This window comes from Aquila chrysaetos, chromosome 13 (assembly GCF_900496995.4).
Source record: "Aquila chrysaetos chrysaetos chromosome 13, bAquChr1.4, whole genome shotgun sequence".
Lineage (NCBI taxonomy): Eukaryota > Metazoa > Chordata > Aves > Accipitriformes > Accipitridae > Aquila > Aquila chrysaetos.
This window is the reverse complement of record NC_044016.1, coordinates 3,575,760-3,599,173: the sequence shown is the minus strand read 5'-3', so window position 1 is coordinate 3,599,173 and position 23,414 is coordinate 3,575,760. Positions and strand designations below refer to the sequence as shown.

The window sequence follows — 23,414 nt, the reverse complement described above, 5'->3', positions numbered from 1 at the left end:
TTTCCATAGAAAAAAAATATTTCATTCTCTGGACAGTTTTCATTTCAGTGAAAAAACCAGCATGATAGAGATATTTCTCTGCTTTTTTTTAAATTTTTTTTTTCTCTGCGATGTGACCGCCTCTCCACAGAAAACAGCTCCGAGATCAGCAACTCTTCCCATGCAGGCCAGAGAACTGTTACCAGGTGGCAAGAAATTTCCCCTGGCACCAGCCCGGTTTGGATTTCAACTGGTGAAAGAGGAGTAAAAGGCTGTTATCTGTCCTTTGGGCCATCCAGGCACACAACCATAGCACAGTTAAAAGAAGAGCGGTCTGTAAAAGTGCAAGTTATGACGCTTTGTAGAAGGGAGATCTAGAGAGAACTGAGACCTTTAGGGCCACATTATCATCAATGCCTACAAAATTACAACCCAAAACACTACCATGAAGTTAATAAGCGAATACAAGGGGAATGACGTCTTGAAAGGTTTTGTTGGAACAGGAGAACATTCAAAGAGAGCTTTTAAAAAGTGAAAAGCAGACATTAAAACTTACAGTAAAACTTTCTGGAAAGAGTGCACCTTATGGAGAGCAGGTAAAAACCGAAGGCCAGTGTTTGATATTAACCTAAGGAGGAGAGCACAGATGAAGATTATTTGCTCTGCTCTGGGTACTTAGCAATAATTAACAAGGAAGAAAGAACACTGGGCTTGAAATGGTAGCCACAAAAGGCATGGTTTAGCCACAAACAGGGTGTTTGCTCTTATGAAACTTGACACTGTAATGAAAAAAGGTTATTCTCTAAAGCACGAGCTGAATTCTGCCCCACTGAACTCAAGGGAGAAACCCTACCTTGGATAGTTACACGGTCCCTCCTGATGATCTCAGAAAACTGTCGGTATTAATTTCCCAACCATATTCTAAGAAATCAACTGCGCTGACAGATAATTATTTTCATAGTAGCTCTTTTAAGACAAAAGTATCAACTCACCACAAATTTAACCTTCTACTCAACAGAGAATACATTAATTTCACTGGAAATAACATTATTTCATGAAAGTAAGAGAGAATTAGGACGCTTTATTCCCCAGCACTTCCAATAGTGAGGAGCTGAACACATGGAAACGTTTCAGCAGTTTGTGTGACTGAAAATGGGCCTGAGCTTCCATATTTAACTACCTCCACCCTCCCACCACGTTGAGCATCACCGGCCTCTGCGTTGCCATTCCTGTCCACGAAACACCATCCCAGAAATACTGACTCTGAAGGACAAGCTTGTGCCCACAGCCAGCGAGGAAACATGGTCACAGGTATCCACACAGCTGCCCCACGTCTAATTTAAGCAAATTTTGTTATCCAGAGCAGTAGCAAGGGCAGGACAAACATGATGCTGCCATGCAGCAGGAGATGACTGGTGGCTGCTGATGGCTGGATGGAGGGCTGAGCGCAGGAGGGAGGGAGACCTGGACGAGGTTGGGCTTTGACCGGCTGAGAGTTTTTCCCAGTCACCAAAATGTCTCATTTTGATTCTACCTAACAAAGAGAAAATTTGGGTTCTTGAATGTTTAGTTATATCTTTGTATTTTTAATACATGAGATGGTAGAGAAAGTAACCTTTCACTAAGAATATTGGCTCCTCGAGGAGTGTATTAATAGTATATAGAAGGTATTTTTTATCCTGGCACTTAAACAGAACAATATTCTTTCATTACTGGATGTAATATTTTTTTTTTGCAGATTCATTCCTGAATAGTTGAGTGGTGATGAAAAGCACTGGTTGAGACTGCAAAAAAGTAACAGCATTCATTTGATGTTTATTATGAACCCAGACTATTTCAGGAGAGTTGCAACCCTCCAGGTTTCATAATGTGAACTGAAACTGAACACCTCCATGTGACAACCAAATCCTACATTTGGGCACTCAGGGTGACACGCATGTCGATAAAATAGTCATTCACTTGCATAAGTACTGCTCTGAGCTCCCTGAGGTGGTATCTGGATATCCTCAGATGCTGAAAAGCCAACTTGTTATCTGTCTCATAGCAAAAAGCAATGCATTATACGCAGGAAAAAATTAAAGAAGTATAGTGAATATTCAAGAAGCCAATTTAGGAAAGTTGCTGAAATGTCATGACTGTTCCATCTCAGGAGTCAGAGTGGTCTGACATTGCATTAGCTTAAAAATAACAGCTGTCACATGTGACCAAGAAAGCTCTACAAAAATACCTTTGAAAAAGCATTACATATAGTTAAATAGGAAGCATGATTAATGAAGCAGGTGGATTTCACAAGGCCCTTATTATTTAAAGTACTTCTCCACTTCCACTTTGTAAAAGGAGTTAGCCGAAAAAATTAGAAGCAATAGAAGAAGAACATATAACTCCCCCCTTACAGTATTTTAAAGAACACTCTCTAAATTAAGGGAGATGCACAGGGTTTTAGTTGAAAGCTGCCTTTAATTTTAACTGAGTCATATGCTAAAAAGTCACGCAATTCTTTTTAAGAGCCACTTGCTATATACGAATTATGGCATGCATTTCCTTTAGTAGGTAAATGAAGAAGCAAACTGCTGCCAATTAGTGTGTGGTTATTGCAGGACAGAGGAGAAGACATGAGAAGCTTTCTTTTCTACAGTACTTTCTTTCCCAAGAAAATCTCAGTCCTCATGTTGCAGTAATGAAAGATGATGGTACTCTAACATATGCTATTCAAACACTGCTCCCAATGGCAACTTACTCCCAACATAGCAAAATGCCACACTGGTTAGTAGGTCTTTCACCATTCATGTGAGAGAAAACGTGTTCAAAGCCTTTGGTGATGCCACAGCCCTGATCTTTCCAGTAATCCCAAAGTGTTCAGGGCTCAATTTGTACTGGTGTCAACTGAACAGCATGAGATTAAGAAGAAAGCATCTTTGACAAATCATTATATATCGAAGTAAATCTACAGGTGGCACAAAGCACTGATTGCACAGAGGCACAGAACAGTGATTGGGAGTAGGAGAGGATGTTCTTTTAATTAATTGCAGAAAAAGAACTAAAAAAATGTTTAGCTAGACTGCAGCCTAGATCTTCCCTCTCTTTTTATTCAACCAGCAAATCTCCAGAGGCCTTTAAGTGGATAATCTTGTTAGGATGTAGATAATCCAATTTACTGAATATCTTTCCTGCAGGACAGTTTTGTCAATATATTTACCATATAACGTATACATCCTAAGTAGCCTCACTTTAAACAAGTGTCCTCTTTAATCTGTGTTACAACTGAGTCCCCCCTTACCATGCATAAACAGCTCAGTAAGAACCTGTTTTTCAGACGGCTGATGGCTGCTTTCCAAAGCATTAATTGTCTTTCTGAAAAGGCTTACTGGAGTCAGCACTTAAGAAAACATAGCACCATGATCAGTAGAGGGGGAAAAAAAAAAAAAAAAAAAAAAAATCTTTCAGAAACTAATTCCTGGAAGATTCTGGCTGCTTATATCTAGATATAGCAACACGCCTGCTCTTCTTTATACCAGATTGGTAGGAGCTACTCTGACAAAACTGGGAACACAGTTTACCTCATCAACTTATTGCGGGTATTTACTAAATTGCAAACCCAAGGTAGGTAGAGATAAATACAACATCACTCAGGAAGCGTTATTTTTGTGTCCCTTAATCATGCCGGTTACTTTATACCACATGTGAGCCTGACTCCAGCAAGAGACTCCTCTGACGCACGTGTCCCAGCCTTGCAGGCTAAGCCGAGCCTATAATCCACAACACCCACTTCTGGGGCAAGGTCTTTAACCGCGAGGCTGCCATGCAAAAGGAAGGAATGGAGCATCGCTTCTTTTTATTGAAGAGCCAACTCCATGCAAAGGGTCAGCGATCCTGTGGATTTCGCTGCACCTGCAGCAAATAGAGGTTTGGGTTTAGGAAGCATGCCAGGTACGTGCGTGTCAGGTCCTCCACGGAATAAAACCAGGCAGGTACAAGCAGATACAAGACTTTGGAGTTGGGCTCTGCTCTCCGCAATGCAAACTATTTTGCAGATAAAATGCATGCTTTTGTGACCTAGATTTCCCCTCCTCTCCAACAATCCAGCTGTATGCCCTCAAAATTGATCTGAAAGGAGTGTTACATTTAAATCTTTCTATTTTAAGCTGAGATTGCTTAATACAGGACGTTGACAGATCCACTGTAAAAAAGAACCAAAGGACACAGATTACACATGAGAACTAATTTTGGAAAGAAAATAGGTTTGAAAAGCCATCACTACATTATTAAACAGACAATGCCACAGCTCTCCCTAATGAGAGCCAGATAAATAATCTTGTACCCATGAAAAGGTCAATAAGTTACCATTTTGAAGCAGTCTGTCTCTTTGGCATATATCCAAGAAGACCAATTAACAATTCTCTTCACTGCTTCTAAAAGACTGGTGAGAAAGTTAAGGTTGCATTTTTCTAGAAGGTTTAGAGTATTTCAGCATTGCATTTTTTTAGCACTGCATTCTTTTTAGCATTTTTCTCTCCTTATTGTTTTCGCCATACTAGTAATGATGATGCAGGAGACAAAGGCAGAGGGGTGAGTGGGAAATGTATTTGTACCCAAGCTAGCAGACGTAAAAGCATATGAATGTTCCACAGCTAGTGAAAATCATTGAGTTTCTGGAAAAGCCTCCCCTGGAAAAAAGAGAGACAGCAGGGAACAGTGGAGAGCATCAAAAATTTCAATAAACCCCTTAATTAATGGGGTACATGATGTGGAGTCAGTAAGAAATGGGATACAGTAGTCTGGGGAATCTCTTCCAGTCCTGTGTGCCCACAAGAGACAATACCTTAAAAAGTACACAAAATATATTTTCCTCTGATTTCAGCCAGTGAGTAGAAGTAGCTAAAGAGGAGTAGGGAATGGTCAGTTAGACAAGCAATCCTCTGTATTTTTAACCTGTTCCTTCTATAGGTCATAGTAGAGCTGCTGCAGCTGAATTTTTATACAGGTAGCGTGTCTGAATGTTTGAGCCAATGTGTATGGGAGTGTAGAATGACAAATGTTCAAAAGAGGGAGCACCCACTAAAGTCAAGAGAAAAACTCCCACTACTTCAGATATTTAAAGTGGGGATTTACCTTTTCCTCATGACCCATAGTTTGTGTGTCCCTCATTTAAAAAATCACTGAAATTAGCGTGCTCATTACTGTGTTCACATTTCTTCTTGTTGTTCATCAATTCTGTATGAGATAAATGTGCTCCCATTCTTTCTAACCATCTGTACACCTGACAACTGTACTACCCATAGCACCTTGTTCTGGGGATTTTACATGGGATAAACAAATACTGTGTTTTCATTCATAGGTAGCCAGAATTACTCAAAGACAGCAGTCACCACCGAAGCACCCAGGCTTGAAAACAAAGGCAAAAGGCATATCCTTTCTTCTCATGACAATGCAAATTTAAAGCTTAGTTTCCATACTGCCAAGAGAAAAATCTGTGTTTCAGTTATGGACATAAAGAAGTTAAAGTTTATCAAGTTGCCTGGTGAATTTTATAAAGCAGGTATTGGTAAAAATACTGGGGAGAATGACAATCCTATCGCAACTCTAACTACATATTCCAGTTCAATGAGGGTTTAAACTCTAATGGTTTGTGTAGCGCTAAATACACCTTATCTCTTAATATCCAAACCTTAAACCTCCAATCTTAAAGTTCAAATTCAAACCAATGCCTCTTGGCATTTTTGAGCTCAGAACCTGTCAGACGCTAGTGATTTTCAGAGACCTTAAACATTCATTAGCTTCCTGGGAGCTATGCTTATTAGACCACTTACCTGATTTCATCCCATCTTGAAGAAATATCTAACCAGACAATTAAGCACTTACTCTTATGTACTCAAATGTAGAAATCATGATCAGGCTTCTTGCGTAAGTAAGGAAAATAAGGTTAGGTATACGTGCTCAGGTGGATGGACATACAAAAGTTAAGCTAATATCCTGCTGGGTCTATATGCTATTGTTCAGCGAAGAACACCATGGGAGCTTATTAAGCTATGGCCATTAAAAACAATTACTGTTAAACAGAGTTCATTGGACTTCATTGGGCTTTTATGCAGAGGAGAGATTATTAGTCATGGTAAGATCACACGCTAAAAGCTGTGAAAATATTTTTGGGTAACAGTTTATTTTAAGGATGGATTCAATTATCACTGAATTTTGATGGCAATCCCATGGGAGCAGATGCGGCAACCGCAGTTGTGCAAGCAGCATTCTTGATGAGGCTGGCTAATGAAATAAAGTTATACCATATACCAATATGTTTGTATTCTAAGGTTTTAATCATCTCACATCAAGCGTTACTGAAAACCATTGCTATAGCACTGCCATTGCTAAAGACAAGAGAATTTGAATGCTTAATACCATGTGTATGAAGTATAACAGAAGGCAGAGCCATAGCAAAGATAGATGAGAGAGATTTTGTCCCAAAGCTCTCCGGAAGAATTTCAACTGAAGTTGTTTTTATAGACAGAAAAAAGGCCCAGCTCCTTTTCTCATCACTCAGTTTCAACCTGTTGCTTAGAAAGGCTCAAGGATCTTATGTGTGTGAGTACTCCATGGAGGATATTATCTTCAGCTTTTCTGAGGACTGTGTGCAGGCCTGGGGATGAAAACGTGGACTGACAACGTGCAACGAGCCGGGGGAGAGAGAGCATTACACTGTCTTATTACTAAAGTGCTCAGCACAGGTTGGACAGAAACACATCCGTATCATTCAAAATGACTATAGTACTTGCAAAAAGCAAAAGATCTTACAAATATCTGAGGCTCGGAAGGTGTTGGAAGGCATCTTGATCAATGTACACAAGGTTGTTGGCCTTCTCAATTCTTCTGCAAAGAGAAAATGAAACATCAGAGGAAATATATCAATGTATTGATCTTAAAATATCTGTGGTTGCCTCGTGATGTAGTGGTACTATACGCTGAGATTTTCTTTTTGACAGCGGAAGATCTGCACAATTTCAAAGAGCAGCTTACCACAGACCGGCAGACCCCACTACCTTTTGATATCAGCAATGGTTTGAGGATAAGTTTCAGGCTGACCAGGGAAAGAAAGGGACAGTTAGATAAGAAGATCGAAAAGACAAAGGGAGATTTCAAATGTTCCTTTATCGCTATGAATTCTTCAGAGCTTACCTGGACCAAACTGCAACACCTTTGATACTTGCCTATAATGAATCTCTATAATTGTCTCCTTTGAATTTAGATTGCTCATTACTTACATTTCATGTAGTTTGGGAAGGCTGGAAAACACATTTGCTTCTATGACCTCCAAGGCATCGTTCTGTGAGATCTCTCTGAAAAACAATTTGAAAGTCAAGATATTTCAAGCCACGGTGAAGCAAAGAATGGACAAGTGAAAAATTCACAACAAACTTCTTCCTAGATTACTGATAAGTTTTAAAAATAAGGTGGATATCAGATAAGAAAACAGACCCCACCAATGAGCTGCCGCCAAGCCAAACAACATCAGGAAGGAACAGACATCTTCTGAGGCTGAAGTTTGTATCTGTAACGGCAGTCTTGTGCCTCCTGCTGTCACCATTCCCTGGATATTAGAAGGCAGGGCCCATCCACCATTGGCTATTGGATCTCTGACATCACTGATTACTGGTAGAGATTTAATGAAAGCTTTTAACTCGGTGAAGAAAAGAGGGAGTGAAAAGCGACTGATATAGAGAAGACAGCTAAAAAGTGCCTAAGAAATATGACACGACTTCAGCAGCAGAACATGATGCTGTCTTGACCTGACGTAAATTACAGAGATGAAAATTAAGCCACCAGCAGATACATACTTATTAGCAGGAGCTGGAGACCACAGACATGAAGAAATCTTCCATATCTTGGAGAAAACCCTATTTGATCTTTTCTGTATACAATTAATGTCTACTTCCAGCCACAGAACTGCAGAATAAAAATGGCCAGTTTTCTGTTATCAACACACCAGACTGCATCTCCTGCTGGTCCAGAATATTATTTTTTTTTTCTCCCTTAATCTGCAGGATGGCAAAGAGATGGCTCAGGCTCTGGTGTAATTTAGAGCTCAGTTCTCCTGGTGAATCAAGGGGTAATTACTGCAGTGCAACCTGTCCTGATTACATCCCTTATGCTGGCAGTGACCAGGAAAGTTGAGCTATGCCAAAAGACTCCCCACTGCCATTTTTGGAAATGGTGCAAAAATGCTATTTCCCAGGCTGAGGTCAGCTGTAGGAGGTAAAATTTGTAATACAGGTTTAATTCAGTGATAGTGTGATAGCTTATTGGATTTTAATGGCAAGGTAACTGTCCACATCTTTGGAATGAAACCTTGGATAAATAGTCAGATTGCAAACTGGATGGCACTTGTTCCTGGATATCTTATTCTTTTGAAAATTTTTGGTTGCAAATAGACTCAAACAGGCCTGAGGTAAAACAATAGATTGTAACGATAGGTGCAGAATCACAAAAATGATCATAAAAATTATTACAAGTAACATAAAAAGTATTCCACTTCCTTCTGGCTAACAACTGAACCATACCTGACAAATTACCAGCCCATTTAAGACAAACAGAAGCCTTGCGAAAGAAGATAAGTTGCTCATCTGACCTTTTCTGCTTTAAAAAATGCCTCAATGCTTTGGTATTTTTTATTTTAATAAGAAGTTCTCCCTCCTGTTTCCTCAAGGCTTTTACAGAAGAAACCCAGTTCTCCTCTTCTCCGGGAGCTCTATACTGATTGGAGAACAAGAAAATAAAAGTACATGAGGACTGACAATAGGTGCTTGGTAGGATGCGATAAGAACTCAATTTGTTTAGCAGGGCTGAATCACCAGCTCACATGTGAACATGTTCCTCTTCATTATTTAGGTTTCAGCAGCAACAAAATGCTTCGACTGAGACTGGGATTCCTTCACACCGTGCAAGGTACACAGACATTGCAAGGGACGTTTCAAAGACTTTTTATTATCTTCCTGTTTTCTGTAAAAATAATGCATTGTAAGATATACGGTAGAAGAAATCACCTACTATGCTGTATTTATATGACAGTACATTTCACTTGCTTAACTACAGTCTAAAAGATTTAACAACATGGGAGACATCTCAGACTTTTAAAATTCAGTTTGGTTTTGCTCGGGCTCTTTTTGGGCGGTCAGCAGTATATTTGCCATTCTCCACAATCTAAAAATGAGTTGTCTAGAAAAAAAAAATTCACAGAAAAAGCAGAACATTTAATACCAACAAATCCATTTAGCCAGAAGAGATTTCATGCCACTAAACATCTCAGGGAAAAATGTTGCAGATTTGTTGGCCTTCTACAGGCAAAAAAAAAGTTTATTAAGAAACCACAATACAGTAGTGACCTCACCCGACAGATAGGGCTGTGGAGGGTAATAATTTTTTATGATCCAATCTGGTCTCTAACTTATGAACAACTTGGACGATATACCTCTTTTAATGGAATGCTTAAAATTGAATGTTTCTGCATCAGGAGAGTGTTTTGGCTTCCTAAGAGTGGGATGGGTTATGGGCTTTGTTTCAGTTAAAGAAATGGAAGATACAGATCTGGTTAAAGCAGGGCACGAGCAGGCCACGACACTTTGGAAGGCTTGGGGAATGCATGGTTAAGGAAGGAATGAAAGAGAGCTAGGAAGATAGGAATCTCTAAACTGTTTTTAAAAGATTAAGTTTTTTAAAGATTAAGTTTTAAAAAGAATTAAATAACACTCATATGAGGAGGGTGTTTCAGAGATTTGGGGAATGACTTGGCTTTCATTCTAATATTCCCATTCACATGTACAAAGGTGACAGTAAATTTTTTTTAACAGGTGAAGAAAATATGTCCATTTAAAATTATTTTTGCTGTCTTCCAGCTCAAGCAAACAACTGCTGCAGCCGTTGTGGTTATAGAGCCTCTCAAGTAGAGGGAACAAAAGGGAAACTCGTCAATGGCAGAAGGCAGTAACCCTTCTGGTGTCGGGCTTCGCATTTGTGTTCAGGGGATTGCGGGGGGTGAGGGAAAAGGACGAGACCCTCTGTCCCCTGCAATGAATTGTGCATCCTCTGCTACGGTCTCTCCAGGAAACCCTGTTGGTGATGACCTTAGTCATCCTCGTTCTTCACAGATGAATCCCAGTTTACAGCACTAAAGGGCTGTTTTCGGACAGAAGGCCGTTGCTATTCTTGTCCTTTGGGGTGCCCATATACCTGTTAAGGCTGTCATTCAGGTAAGAAGGATAAATGAAAAAAAACCATTCTGTTTAGGAGATCAGTCACACACTGTGAACAACAGGCAACACTAGTCTGGGTTTTGGGTGCGTGATTTGCTTGAACAATTTATTCGTACCTAGCAAAAAAAACCGCACACCCTGCTCATGGAAAACCTAAAGAACACTATCTTGAAAACAGGTATCTCTGGCATTAAAAGTACAAACCACTGCTGCTCACATCAAACAGCCAACTCAGCAGACTCAGATCCTCTGAGGAGGAGAGCAAATAATACCTGCAGCAGCAGCTACAAACAGAAAAAGGGGATTGCTGGCTAGTATTTGTGCAAGGGATTTGTCTTACAGTATAAATACACACAAACAGATGATTGCTCATAATGCATATCTTATTATATGTCATCACGAGAGAAGATGGGACTGTTATTACGTTGTTTGTTTGTAATGAATGATACTATTAGCTCTACTGCTGGCTGTTGCAGGAAATCCAGACGGCAATTTGAGCATCATTTCTGAGGCATGCAAGCCTTTGAATAGATGGTATGCGAAACAGTCAGGGGCAATTTCTTAAAAAACCCCAAACCTCCAAAACCCCAAACCACCCAGTGGCTGCAAAGTGCTTAGGCATCTGCCTAAGCTTAATTTCCACTGCATGCACAGCTCTATTGAAATCAACAGTGGTCGTCAAAAGCATGAATTGTTTACTCAAGCACAGCCTGAAAGAGGAAAAACTATTCAGTAAAAATGTTTTACAAAGGCACAAAGAATAATTTTTTAAATTTTTCTCCAAAGAGAATGTAAGATTTTAACGTGCAGCAACATCGCACGACTAAGGAATTTCCTCTAATTTGCCACTAACGCAGCAAACTGCAATCGTTGTTACCGGTTCACAAGCAACCGACTGCAGTGTAGCATTTCCACGTGCGATAGCCAGAGGCAGTGACAGTAGGGAGAGAGGTGGAAAACGAAGAGGAGGAGGAAGGTGCTGCCTCCTGGCAGTACAGTCTTAGCCGAGTTTAACCTGCCTGCAAAGCTGCCCTTAAGCAGGGCTGGGCGTCCATCCTCATGACATCTGTGACAGAGCCCAGCGTGAAGCATAGGAAGGATTCCTCTTCAAACCAGCTGCACTCAAAGTGCGACCCATAAAAATCAAGATACATTGAAACGGCCTTTTAAACAATTCTATTAGCAAGGAATTTATAGTTCGTGGCAGTTTCTTTGTAGTCCACTAAAGAAAAAGTCTCTTAGACTAATCAGAGTCTTACAGCAAAAGCAAGACTGTATTAAACTCGCAAACTAACGGTCTTGCAGCCAAGTGGTCTCGTATTTCAAAATAATGAAAGAATAAAAGACTGGACATTTATATGTCTTTTATGATAAGAATTCCTTTCAGGATGAGAGCGGAGCACACAGCCAGGGATAGGGTCATTTTTGCCCTGCTAGGAAATGTGCCTATGTAAAACAAATGAGCGTGTATGTATACAGATATAGAAGTTTAGCAGAGACGAGTAAGTGGAAACTTGTGTCAAAAGAACAACAAAGCATATGCATGGCAGAAGACCCGCTTAAAGGCGGATCACAGCACCAGTCCCTTACGCGGTGCCCAGGGACGTACGCTCTCGAGCACAAAGACCTTGCAATACCAGCAGCAGGAATGACACAGGGTAACTGGTGCCCAGCTGGTGAGCTTGGCTGTACGACGACCACGGTAAACGTGGGATTTACGGATTTCTGCGTTTCATCTCCCTGCGGCGGACTAGCAGAGGGGGCTGCCCTGTGTGTCGAGGTTTCTCGGGCCCTTGTTTGGTGCGTGCAGCGTGCCCACAGACATGGCACGTGGTGTGAAGGGGGGATTTCCCTACTGCCCCCCCCGTAGCGCTGGGTGCGACCCACTCCCTGCAAACTCCTGCAGCTTTCCTTAAATTCCCTTCCAGAGCAGGTATGCACGCGGGCTATACGCTTGATCTGTTCAGCCTATATTTCCTGTGATACATCATAATTGGGCCTTTTAGCCTTTTATCCTCAGCCTTTGTGGCAGTTTTTTGTGGCATAAATATCTTGTGGATTCCTGTGAACAATATTTTTCACTCTATAGGTACCTGCAATTAGCAGTGATACTGGAGGTATCGGGTACTGATTCCCAGAGCAGGTGGCCTCACTGGTCTCTCTGCACTGCAACAAATCAATAGCTTCGCATTGAATTAAGGGAAAAGGGAAGGAAAAAAAAAAAAGGCCAAAAATTTTTATCTTTCCCTCCCTTTCTTTAAATATAAATACTCTTTAGAGCAATTTGCCAGGTCATTTTTACTCGGTAGTTTGACTGATGCCACAATTTACGTCAAGCTTAAGAAGGAATTAGCAGTAGTGTGGTGTCACACAGGCAATCCTGCCCAGCATTCACTGGGTGAGCACCCCTGGGAACAGCCTGCGATGTGTTTGAACTGAAAAATTAAACACTTAGGTACCTCTGTCTCTATGTCGCAGATGGAGGAGCTCTTATTTCTTTCAGTCTGATCAGAAACAAGCCAGTCTGAAATCTCCTTTTGAAAACTTCCCTCTAAAGTGACAGCAAAATGCTACTACGTTGATTTAAACAGGTTACAGAAGAAAAGATATTTTTCTTAAAAGTATTAGAGACTTTTGACCTTTTAAAAATAGTTGACACTTGCTCCTGCCACTTTCCTTGTGAACATGAAAAACTTGTCTCCCTACCATGATATATTGAACACCAGGGAGTTACAGGCTAATATATCTTAGCAGTTATTGACATTTCAAAAAATAAAATCAAGCACTGACTCTTCTCATAATCTCTTTACTTTGCTGAAGATATACATACACGCTGTACTGACCTAAGTAAGTGGGATACCCATTTAACCAACTGAGTATTAATAGTGATTTCACACTTAGAGCAAAATAGTGTATACGTAAATCTTTGAAGGAGACTATCAGGAGGCACCAACACTGTGTCTTCCTGCCTTCTCCAAAGGGCATGACACCATATTCTCAAATAAATCAATGCAGGCATGGGAAAAATAAAATGCAAATTTCCACACAGCAGACGGAGGCAAAGGGGATTTTATTTCTATTGGTGCTTTAGCACCATGCCAGCAATCCAGATGAAAGTCTGTTGAGAGTTTGGTTGCATCAAATTAATTGTCCATGTAAGAGTTTTAAATTGGTCTCTCTAATCTGAAAAAGCGTGCGATTAGTCTGCAGAATTGGAACTGATAACGACCGGATCCAACAGCAGAAGCCACATCATTATAAGAATTGATTTTATAATCAGTACAGTTGGGGGGGGGATAGATATCTCCTCATACTCCAGCACTAAGGGGATGTATTATACTGGTTTTAGTTTATTGCCAGCAAAGCTGGAAACGCGTGAAGCTTTGTAAAGTCAAACAAGCAAGGACTGGGTCTTTGGAGGAAACGGCAGCTTTCCGCAGAAATGCTGGCCTCGCGCAGGCAGCCCAGAGGGATGGGGTTTATAATTCGGTGCCCTCCAGCTACTGGGGCAGATGTACCTACTGTCTCCTGCGTTTGGGCATCACTGCTTCTCACCTTCGATCATGACCGCTTGTAGGGAAGGCAGAAAACCATCTCTAAAATAAAGACACCCACCCTAGCAATGGCACTTGTCAGGGACGATGGGCTCCACACAATCTTGAGACTACGCTGGCAGACAAAGATGGTTGTTCAGCTGCGGAATGGACCTCCTCGTTCAGAGATGCTGACACAAGCTGCGTGCCCACATCGTAACTCCTTCCGTGGAAATGGGCTAGCAGCGTTTATTGCCACTTATCTTTTATTACTTCTCTCTTGGCTTTGATAGCCAGTTAATGATGAATAGTTTTATTAAGATGACCTGGGCAGATGAGGAGATTACATTTGGGATAATCACTCAGAAGGGTGGCTGAATGAGGAAAAGGGGAAAATCATTGCTGGGGAAAATCAATAGGCAGACTATCTTGGACTGGGAGAACATGTGGCTTCCAGGACCCAAAGTCTAGTGACAGCTTTTCCAAACAGACCATCTTGAAACAAATGTTCCCAGACACTTCAACAGACAGTTCTGAAATGCTTTAAGGAAGCACACAGGCACAAGAGGCCTCTGGAGGGCAGTTCACTACTAACTCCAACGCGTTACAGGAACGGGAAGATCCAGAATAGCAAGTGTCTCAGATATGCACAATTAAACTTTTTGGCTAGGAGGGAAAATTGTAAAAAATTCCTTCTTACTCCTCAGTTCTGGCATTAAAAATCTTCCCAGGCTTATGAGAGGACTCTGAGTATTCACCAGAGCAAATCATGCAGTATGTTACACCCACTTCAGTGAAAATAAATCTCCATGACTTGACCCATCATGAGAAAAATATTAGCATTGCCTAATGTTAAGCACAATTACGAATACAGACATTATCTTACAGCTGCTAACACCATCCACTACATCTTTCAAATGTCATCCTGAAGGGATTTAGGTTTCTCTTATTGAATGTTACAGTCTCCCTGTGAAATACCTTTCTCCAGCACAGAGTTTTCATTCCGTCTTCTTTTCTATTTGCATTCATTCTTCCCTTCCATAAAAACTACTTACTATTTTTGTGGTTTGTGTCTAACTGAGGCCTTGACCCCACCCAAAGTCTTATCCCTGAGTTTTGGCTCCAGGCTCAGCCAAGACCCTACTGCATAAATATTTACATGATTGGGGCCCTCAGATATAACCTACCTGGGAAAAAGATATTCTTTTATGCTTCCAAAGTTAAATCCAAACCTCTGCCTTTTAACAAACTGCCAGAGAAAACACAAGCACCAGCAAGAAGCTACTAAGTCAAAAGCTTTACAAAACAAGTGTGCAATGAGGGTTATTTACTTGATTGTGATACTGCGCTATCATAAGCAGAAAAAATTATGATTAAGCCCAAATCTGCAGGTTCTATATTGGAGGATGCAGAGATGACATACTATACAAACACGGGAATTGCATACAACCCCTAACCCTTTTGCCAAGTCGCCGACGGCAGCAGAGGACCCTGATTCATACATCTAATGTCTTATTTGAAAAATAACTGAACAGCTTTCACTATGAAACCTTGGAAAATCACATGCTTCCACCTGAATTTCCCAGACACAAATAACCCTCTCCCTCAGCAAACACTGCAAGACAGCACAAAGATAAGAAAGTCTTAATAGGGGGAAGGGAACGTGTCATAAAACTTAGGCCAAAATTCAATATATTAATATGTTTCTAAGTTTGTGTGTATTTACACACAATATTCCAATAAAAGCAATAAAAATAACAGACCCACGGCCATAGGATGATGTTTACTCACCCGAATCACCCAGCAGCAGCCTTTCTGCCCATCTAACCCCATTTACAAGGAAGTTGCTGATGTACGCCACGAAGGGTCTCTGCCACAACTACGCTGTGTAACTCAGGCTCGCAGAAATGCAGACAAACAAAGGCTTTCTGCTATCGTCTGCTGTTGTAGTGCTCTAACAATAAAGTCGTCAGACTGGACTCAGCCCTTTGATGGGGAGCCCTCAGCACCGATGCCCTCAGAGGAGTCTCCGTAGGCAAAACCCTTGTCCAAATGAAGCAAAACCCTTGAGAACCCAAAGGCAATTCCTGGCCACTGGGGAACAACCTGTTTCTGCTATGTAAGAGCACTTTGATCTCCCTGGGAGCCCTTCTCTTCCCCATTATCCTGGGTCATATCTAACTGGGGACGCAGAAAGAAGTTGGAGCTAGAGTGATGCAAACACCCTTATCTGAAGTGGTTCTTCTTCATCAAGGGAAAAGTAGGACGAATCTTTCTCCCCAGCCACAGTGCTTAAAGAAGGAGGCTGAACAAGAAACGTGGTTTGAATAAAAAAAAAAGATGTTTTCCTTAGAAGTTGCTGTGTCTATTCCTTTGCTGTACTGCATTGCATATACTTATGATATTTTTCTGTCTGGTTTCCTGTATCAGTGTAAACAAACTGGAACTTACAGTGTTTTCACAGCACATAAACCTGGCAAAACCTTTTTTGTTTCCAGTAAAACACTTTGAAAAAATACTACTGATGAGGGCGGGAAAAAAAAATCCTGAAGAGATCCCAAACCACAAAAATTACCATTTGGAAAAGTCATGTTGATGAAATACACTTAAAAAAAATAAAATGAAGTCCATCATTTCTGATTACTATCATTGCTTTAGTTGAGACTGAAGGAGATTTCAGACTGCAGCAGAAGGCATGGAAATCCATTGGTTTTAATATATTTGATCTGCATTTACATTAACATTCTACATCTTAGAGGAGTGCATATTTTCCTGTAATTTTAAATAAGCATTGTCTCTAGGAAGCACACAGCTCAATACACAAAAGGACACAGAAGTACACAAACTTGAAGTCAATCCCATGAGAGCAATTTAGTTCTCGGATTTAAAGGAATGTTTTGTGTATGTTAAATACCGAATTAAAAACTAAAAGGCAACTGCTATATTGTTTTTTCCATCAGACTGAAAACAAAATATGTATTTTTGGATTATTTTAAGAGGAAAATGAAGAAACAAATATAACAGATTAAGGAACATGATCAGAGCTCCCTCTGAAAGATGTTCTATCTTGAAGTTACCCAAATCCCTAGGGATTTAGACTGGATCCCTGGACAGGAGGGCATTTTTCTTACATGCAGAAAGGTGCAGCAAACAGAAAGCAACCAGCAGTACCAGCACACACCTCATTCTTCTACACAAAGGTGATAGGGTTTCATTATATTCTATTAGTCTGAGGATGGCTCTGCCCGATGGCTCTGGTTAAGAGATTCCCCAGGCGAATCCCTTGTGCCCCATGCCTAGCTGGGAGCCTTCGGTGAGGACAGATTAGGCAGCAGCTAAGTACAAGGGCTTTTAATTTTTTATTACTTTTTTTGTCCCTGGGGGCTAAATTACTGGTAACATGAAGTGGGTACTTCAAAATGGCAGGCTCAGGACTTGCCTCTACAGTGGCACCTATTTAATTCGAAGACCATGCAAAGCCCCAAACCAGATGTTTCAGTTTCATTTGTAGAGTAATTTTACTCTGATTTAGTTGATCCTAATAAATTTAAATGTACTTCTATCTTTTGGTTTTGGCTTTTTTTTTTTTTTTTTTTTGCTTTTAAGTGGCACACACTTCTTAGTAATCAAATTTATATCTTATTTTCAGTTAAATGAATGCAACTGTGCGAGCATACAAGTCCCAAGAAGCCATAGAGAGAATACTCCATTTATGTATGAGACCTGTTAAAAGAGATTCATGCTATACAGTGGCAGCATTTCTGCTCACTTTTTTCTTTATGCGCTGCTAAAGTCAATTTAAGGACATTCATCCACTGAAGACTAAGAGGAGCAGAGAAACTCATAGTCACTTGGGTATGACCTGAACTCAGTACACTCCTATCTCCCATCCAGTCCTGTGACTCTCCTAGATACATTTTGCCTCATCATTCAAACTGTCCAGAAGGGTAGCAACAGGATGCATGCTCTTATATCCTCCTCCTCCTTAAAGACGTGCAGATGGAGACTCGTTAGGAGAGCTAAGATTTGTGCGTGACCTGACTAGTTAGTAAGGTGCCAAAGGAGAAGAAGGAAGACCCCCATTAAACAGGGAAGAATGCCCTTGATTTTCCTTTGGGTCATGTTTAGTCAAAAATAAGGTGAAAAGACTCTATTAGACGTGACTGGCAAAATCTTCCATTTATCCACAGATAAGGCACAGCACAATCAAGGCAATCCAACCTCCTCACAGTGCCCACGATGGAGCGTGGTCACCCACTGACACCCCAACTCTGCTGAAGAGCCATTTCAAAGTGAAAATGCTGAAAACCAGCTGCAGCAGCCTTAGCTTGCAATGAATCACCATCTCCTGAGGGCACAGGCTGAGATCACCATCTCATGGTATGCAAGCCAGCAACCTACCCATGGGAAAACAAACCATTCATCACACGCATGCGGACTGGATATGAACAAGTGACCTAGAAATTTGGGGGGTTCCAAGTCCTATTACCCTCTGCCCGAGTCATTCTCCTACCACATGAAGCTTGTTGTGATGTGTTTTTTGTGGGCTATGGGGTGGGGTGGGGAGGGGGTGGAGAACAACCCAAAGTCTACTTTGTCATTTAGTCCTAAAATTATGAATAACTCACTCAAAAGACAAATAAAAGAACAAAATGACTATGAAAGAAGAAAATGTGGTAGCAAGGGAAAAACTTCCTTGTTGCGTATTGTATCTTCATTTCAATTCCAGAATAAATCTGAATGAATTATATTTTTTAATTTGTTTAACTATGCTAATAGTCACCATGCACTAGTGGTTTTAGCAGTATTTTCTCTTTATATGTATGACTCAAGAATTACCATAGCAACTTGCTTCCTAATTAGCCTTCAGTTACTAACAATCAATACGATTAGACAAGGTCAGCGCTGGAGTAAGCTCTATAGATTTTTAAAAAGGCTACTGAGAGTCAATAACAGCAAGAAGAGGAGGAGCGAGCTCCTGGACCATCTTCCCGAAAGGATGGTCGCTGTTCTGCTATTACTTGCTCTCCTATGAACAAAAGAAGTCGTGGCAGATGAGAGCTTTGCCACTTAGCCGACTGCAGAAAGCTTTTAACCTGCCAGTAAATTCACAAAATATGGAGAACAGAAGCATCCTTCGATCTGCAGATAAAAAGATGCCTTACTGTCACATTGCTGGGACTGCATACCACCAAAATCAAGAATAAATACGTCACGGATTTTCATCAATGTAGCTACATCTGAAATCAATCTCCCTGTGTGGGGAGGATCGCTGAAATCTGGAATAAGGTGAGACCGGCCAGTTCACAGCAAGATGCTCCCTGGGATTTAAGCCTGTACAGTGCTTAGCTGAGATCCCATCAGGAAGCCCTCCCTCTAGTGACCTGAGTGATTGCCCATCGCTGACACAATTTCCCCCTCATTTTTACAGCCTGTTTCAGTTGTTAACATGTTATCTCTTACCCTTGAAAGCACAGTGCCTGGCAGCACAGTAGGATGAAAACATAATGTGCTATTCAGAGGTACTCTGGGTCCTGGGAACACAAAACAGGCTCCTTGGTACTGACAGATGAAAGCTCATGAAAAGCCACTTTACTTGTTAGCATGTTTAAGTCTGCTACCAAGAAACACAGGCAAAACCAAGCTTATTTTTAAATAAACAGCATGGGTTGTCAATTATGCCTAGGCACGCGGCTGTCGCAGTTGAACTGTTATCCATTTACTTGCCTCTGTAAAAATGTGCTGCCGCTTGGCGCTCTCTATTCCCTTCTGGAGGTTACTTTTCCGCTGTGGTTGTGCCTTCAGCCTCAGCTCATCCCGGCTCACAGTGCTGGGTCCCCAAACAGAGGGTAGGGCTCGGGGAACAGAGGAGCCAAGACGTGGCACATGATGAAAACGTAATGACAAGACAGTCTGGATAGTGCCCTACGATGGCACTTCAAGCCATGAGCTTTGAGGCAGTATGTCTTGACCTTCCTCTGCACGAAATGCCCCGAAGAAGAACAAAAGGGTTTTAAGCTCAAACAAGGCAGTTTTTATTAAAATATAAACTAGGATAATTAACTTTAGAGCAGAAAAACCTTAAAGAATATTGGAAGAGAACTGAGAAGAGGTTATATCCCCCTCTACCCTGACATCCAGTGCCTTTGGAGAAGGTTCGGAGTTCTTCAGTGGCTTATTCCAAATGCCAGTAAGCTCTGCCCAGACCTCTTGCAAAACCCTGTTCATCACCCCCGGGGCTGCTCCCTGCTCCCCAGTGCAGTCTTTGGGCGGCACATATCCATCTCTGGCTTGAAAACCTCGTGCCACTTGTAGTACCTCAAAGCTGCTTCCCTCCAAACATGCCCAGTAGCTCGCAAAGGGACCCAACCCCCTTTCCCGCAGGGAGCTCTGCCGCTGCCTGTTTTCCTAAAGAGCATTATCTAATTGGGAACAGAAGTAATAAATAAGCAAATGCTTTTCCCCATATCGTGCTTGCCCCTTCTAACAGCACAGATGGGAAAAGCCAAAATCTTAAAAATCCAGCACAAGAAGTCTTAAAAATGTGGAAAATAAAGCTGAAAAACATATCACCATAAAATCTCATTCAAAATAAAAGATAAGATTGACAAAAGGATTAGACATGTCTAATGAGCACCTTCACTTCATAATTACACTAGAAAGGATAAACATTTCCAGATAGAGATGTAAATCTTTGTGCTCTTCAGCAGACAAGAAAGACAGAAGTAAATGATGCTTTCAAAAAACAAAGACTAGTTTAATTCAGTCCCCATGTGAAATTCCGCATTATTCCTTGTTTTAGTAGAGAAACTTCACAACACAAAGACAACATAGAGAGACCATTCCAGGAGTTTGCACTGAGCAGCCCATTATTTATTAAGTGCATTTCTCCTCCTCAGAGCAGAAAGCACCCTAAAGATGGGCAAAATATATTCTCCCTCTGGACAAGCTATTCCATAATTATTCCAGAAACATTCTCTTGAACATCCTTCTTCAGCAATTGGCATCAGCAGCTCTCAAGGACGAGGTTCTGAACTGGGAAAGCCACCAGCCTGTCCCTGTCCCTTTCCCCGGCTCCTAATCCTCTGCTGACTGCATTGGAAAATGCACAGACACCAATAGTTTTTCAGCATTCTGCATTTCTCTCACAATCATTTGTAATTTCCATCTGTGGTGTTGGCTCCCCAAGCATTCAAAATATTTTCTGGCTTAGTATCTGTCTACCATTCTAAATCCTATCAATTTAAATATTTTCCAGACTACTCTATGTATATATATACACATGCATGTATGCAAGTATATATGTACATATATATTCTACCATGCGATAAGTGTTTTACTCACAAAAGGTACACCACTCTTACTTATTTTTAAAGAATCAAGCACATATATGGGAGTCTTCATCAAGAACAGGTTCCGGCGCAAGAAATCAAAACAAATATTCACAGTATTTTGCGAGCAAATTGTTCTTGGCTTGGTCAAAAACCAAACAATGGGCACAATAAATCTCTGGTTTTACACCTGGGATGAATTGGGGCCAGCAGTGTCTTTGATAGAAAAATCAAAATGCAGCTCACTAATAACGATGAAATGCTCAGCTGCCTCTCCACTGAGCAAAGCAGCCATCAAACTAATGATTAAATCCCCATCAATCATTTGGCATAATAGAAATAAAGGCCGTGCAATATAATGTTGTCAGAGAATCAACATGTCCTGCTTAGAAAATAAGTGTCTTGACTTCATCTCAACATTTGTTTTCCATAAATGCTGAGGTTTCTATCAGCATTTGTATAGCAATGGAAAATAATCCTTCATTGCAACGTGCCAGTTCCACTACCATTATTTCTCAAATAAACAGAAAAGCTAGATAAAATTAATATGGGAAGGTGTTTCTGAAATCGAATTACCATTTCCAATCTGGGCCAGCCTTCCTCTTTCTATCAAACAATATTTAGTAACGGCAACAATAAATATTGAAGAAAATCCCATTTAGAGCAAATCAGGCACAATTTCAAGTAGGTCACACCTTTTGCACCCACTCACTGGTACAGTTACACACACACACAAGATTAATAGAAAAAAATCCTATAAAAAACCTGTTTTCTCCTGTAAAAAGAACTTTCCTTTCTAATCCATACTTTTTTTTTTTTTTTTTTTTTTAATAGCAGCACTTCTTAAAGCAAACCCAGAACCTAGATATATCTGGAAGGAGATGGCACTACGATGCCTCTTGGGATATGCCGTCACCCAAATTCCCCCAGACTTGCACCGGCACAGCACCATGGTGCATCAGGAGCCACGGACTCTCAACCAGCCCGTCTGTCGCGCGGAGGAGATGGAGGTGCTACGTGTTTGAGCTGAACAGCCAAGTGAGGTGCAACCACTGTAATTCTGTTCTGAATGCATGTATTTTCTCTCAGAATTGCTTTGTTATTCGATTTCACACAAGAATGTAGAAATTTTTTTTCTTTTTGGTAGAAAGAAGCCCTTTGATAATAATCGTCTTACCATCTTTAAAAAAATGTTTCTTGACTTTAATGTATGAATTTTGTTTTCATCTTAATTTTGTATTTACAGTTCTCTCTGTTTTCAAGTCAATACATTTTATTCTAAATTCTATCCAGAAATTTTGGAGTTAATATGTAATCAATACACAAAAGAGAAATTTTTTTTTTACAAATTATTCAGGGACATTAGAACTGAATATACTTATTTTATCAAGAAAAAGGTAATTATTTAAATCAGAGCAATATTCTGAAACATCACATGAGAAGACCCACCTTTTGCCATGTATGAGCTATGAGTTAAGTTTGAAAATATAAAACGTAATTAGAACCAGCAAAATGTAAATAGAACCAGTGGCCAGCAGATTGAGGGAGGCGATTCTTCCCCTCTACTCCGCTCTGGTGAGACCCCACCTGCAGTACTGCGTCCAGCTCTGGGGCCCCCACCATAAGAAGGACATGGACCTGTTGGAGCGGGTCCAGAGGAGGCATACCAAGATGATCGGGGGCTGGAGCACCTCTCCTATGGAGACAGGCTGAGAGAGTTGGGGTTGTCCAGCCTGGAGAAGAGAAGGCTCCAGGGAGACCTTATAGCAGCCTTCCAGTACCTAAAGGGGCCTACAGGAAAGATGGGGAGGGACTTTTTACAAGGGCATGTAGTGATAGGACAAGGGGTAATGGCTTTAAACTGAAAGAGGGTAGATTTAGATTAGATGTAAGGAAGAACCTCTTCAGTGTGAGGGTGGTGAGGCACTGGAACAGGTTGCCCAGAGAGGTTGTGGATGCCCCATCCCTGGAAGTGTTCAAGGCCAGGCTGGATGGGGCTTTGAGCAACCTGGTCTAGTGGAAGGTGTCCCTGCCCATGGCAGGGGGTTGGAACTAGATGATCTTTAAGGTCACTTCCAACCCAAACCGTTCTGTGATTCTATGATAATTCTGAGTTCTCATTTCATTTTCTGGTATACATGTGTAAGTTTAATAAATGTATCACTCAGCCAGCTTAAGAATTATTTTCTGTTTCTTTGCAAATATGTATTTTTATGTTTACAAAGTCACTTAGACTGTCACTGATTCTACTTTGAAAGTACAAGAATCTCATAATAAAATACAACTTGAAACTTTCTTTACTTCAAAATAGAGTGAAGCTCCTGGAAGGAACA

The 23,414-nt window shown here is 40.9% G+C and overlaps 1 protein-coding gene across 1 annotated transcript in view; it reads right to left on the bottom strand.

The window, feature by feature from the left end:
- The window catches only part of LOC115350414 (follicle-stimulating hormone receptor), an 82,556-nt gene that overhangs the window by 19,635 nt on the left and 39,507 nt on the right, over nt 1-23,414 (bottom strand). The window contains exons 3-5 of the mRNA XM_030036043.1: nt 7,233-7,307; nt 6,766-6,840; nt 536-607 (exon numbers count right to left, since the gene is read on the bottom strand). Coding sequence (XP_029891903.1) covers nt 536-607; nt 6,766-6,840; nt 7,233-7,307 — 222 coding nt within the window. The remainder of the gene's footprint in view (nt 1-535; nt 608-6,765; nt 6,841-7,232; nt 7,308-23,414) is intronic.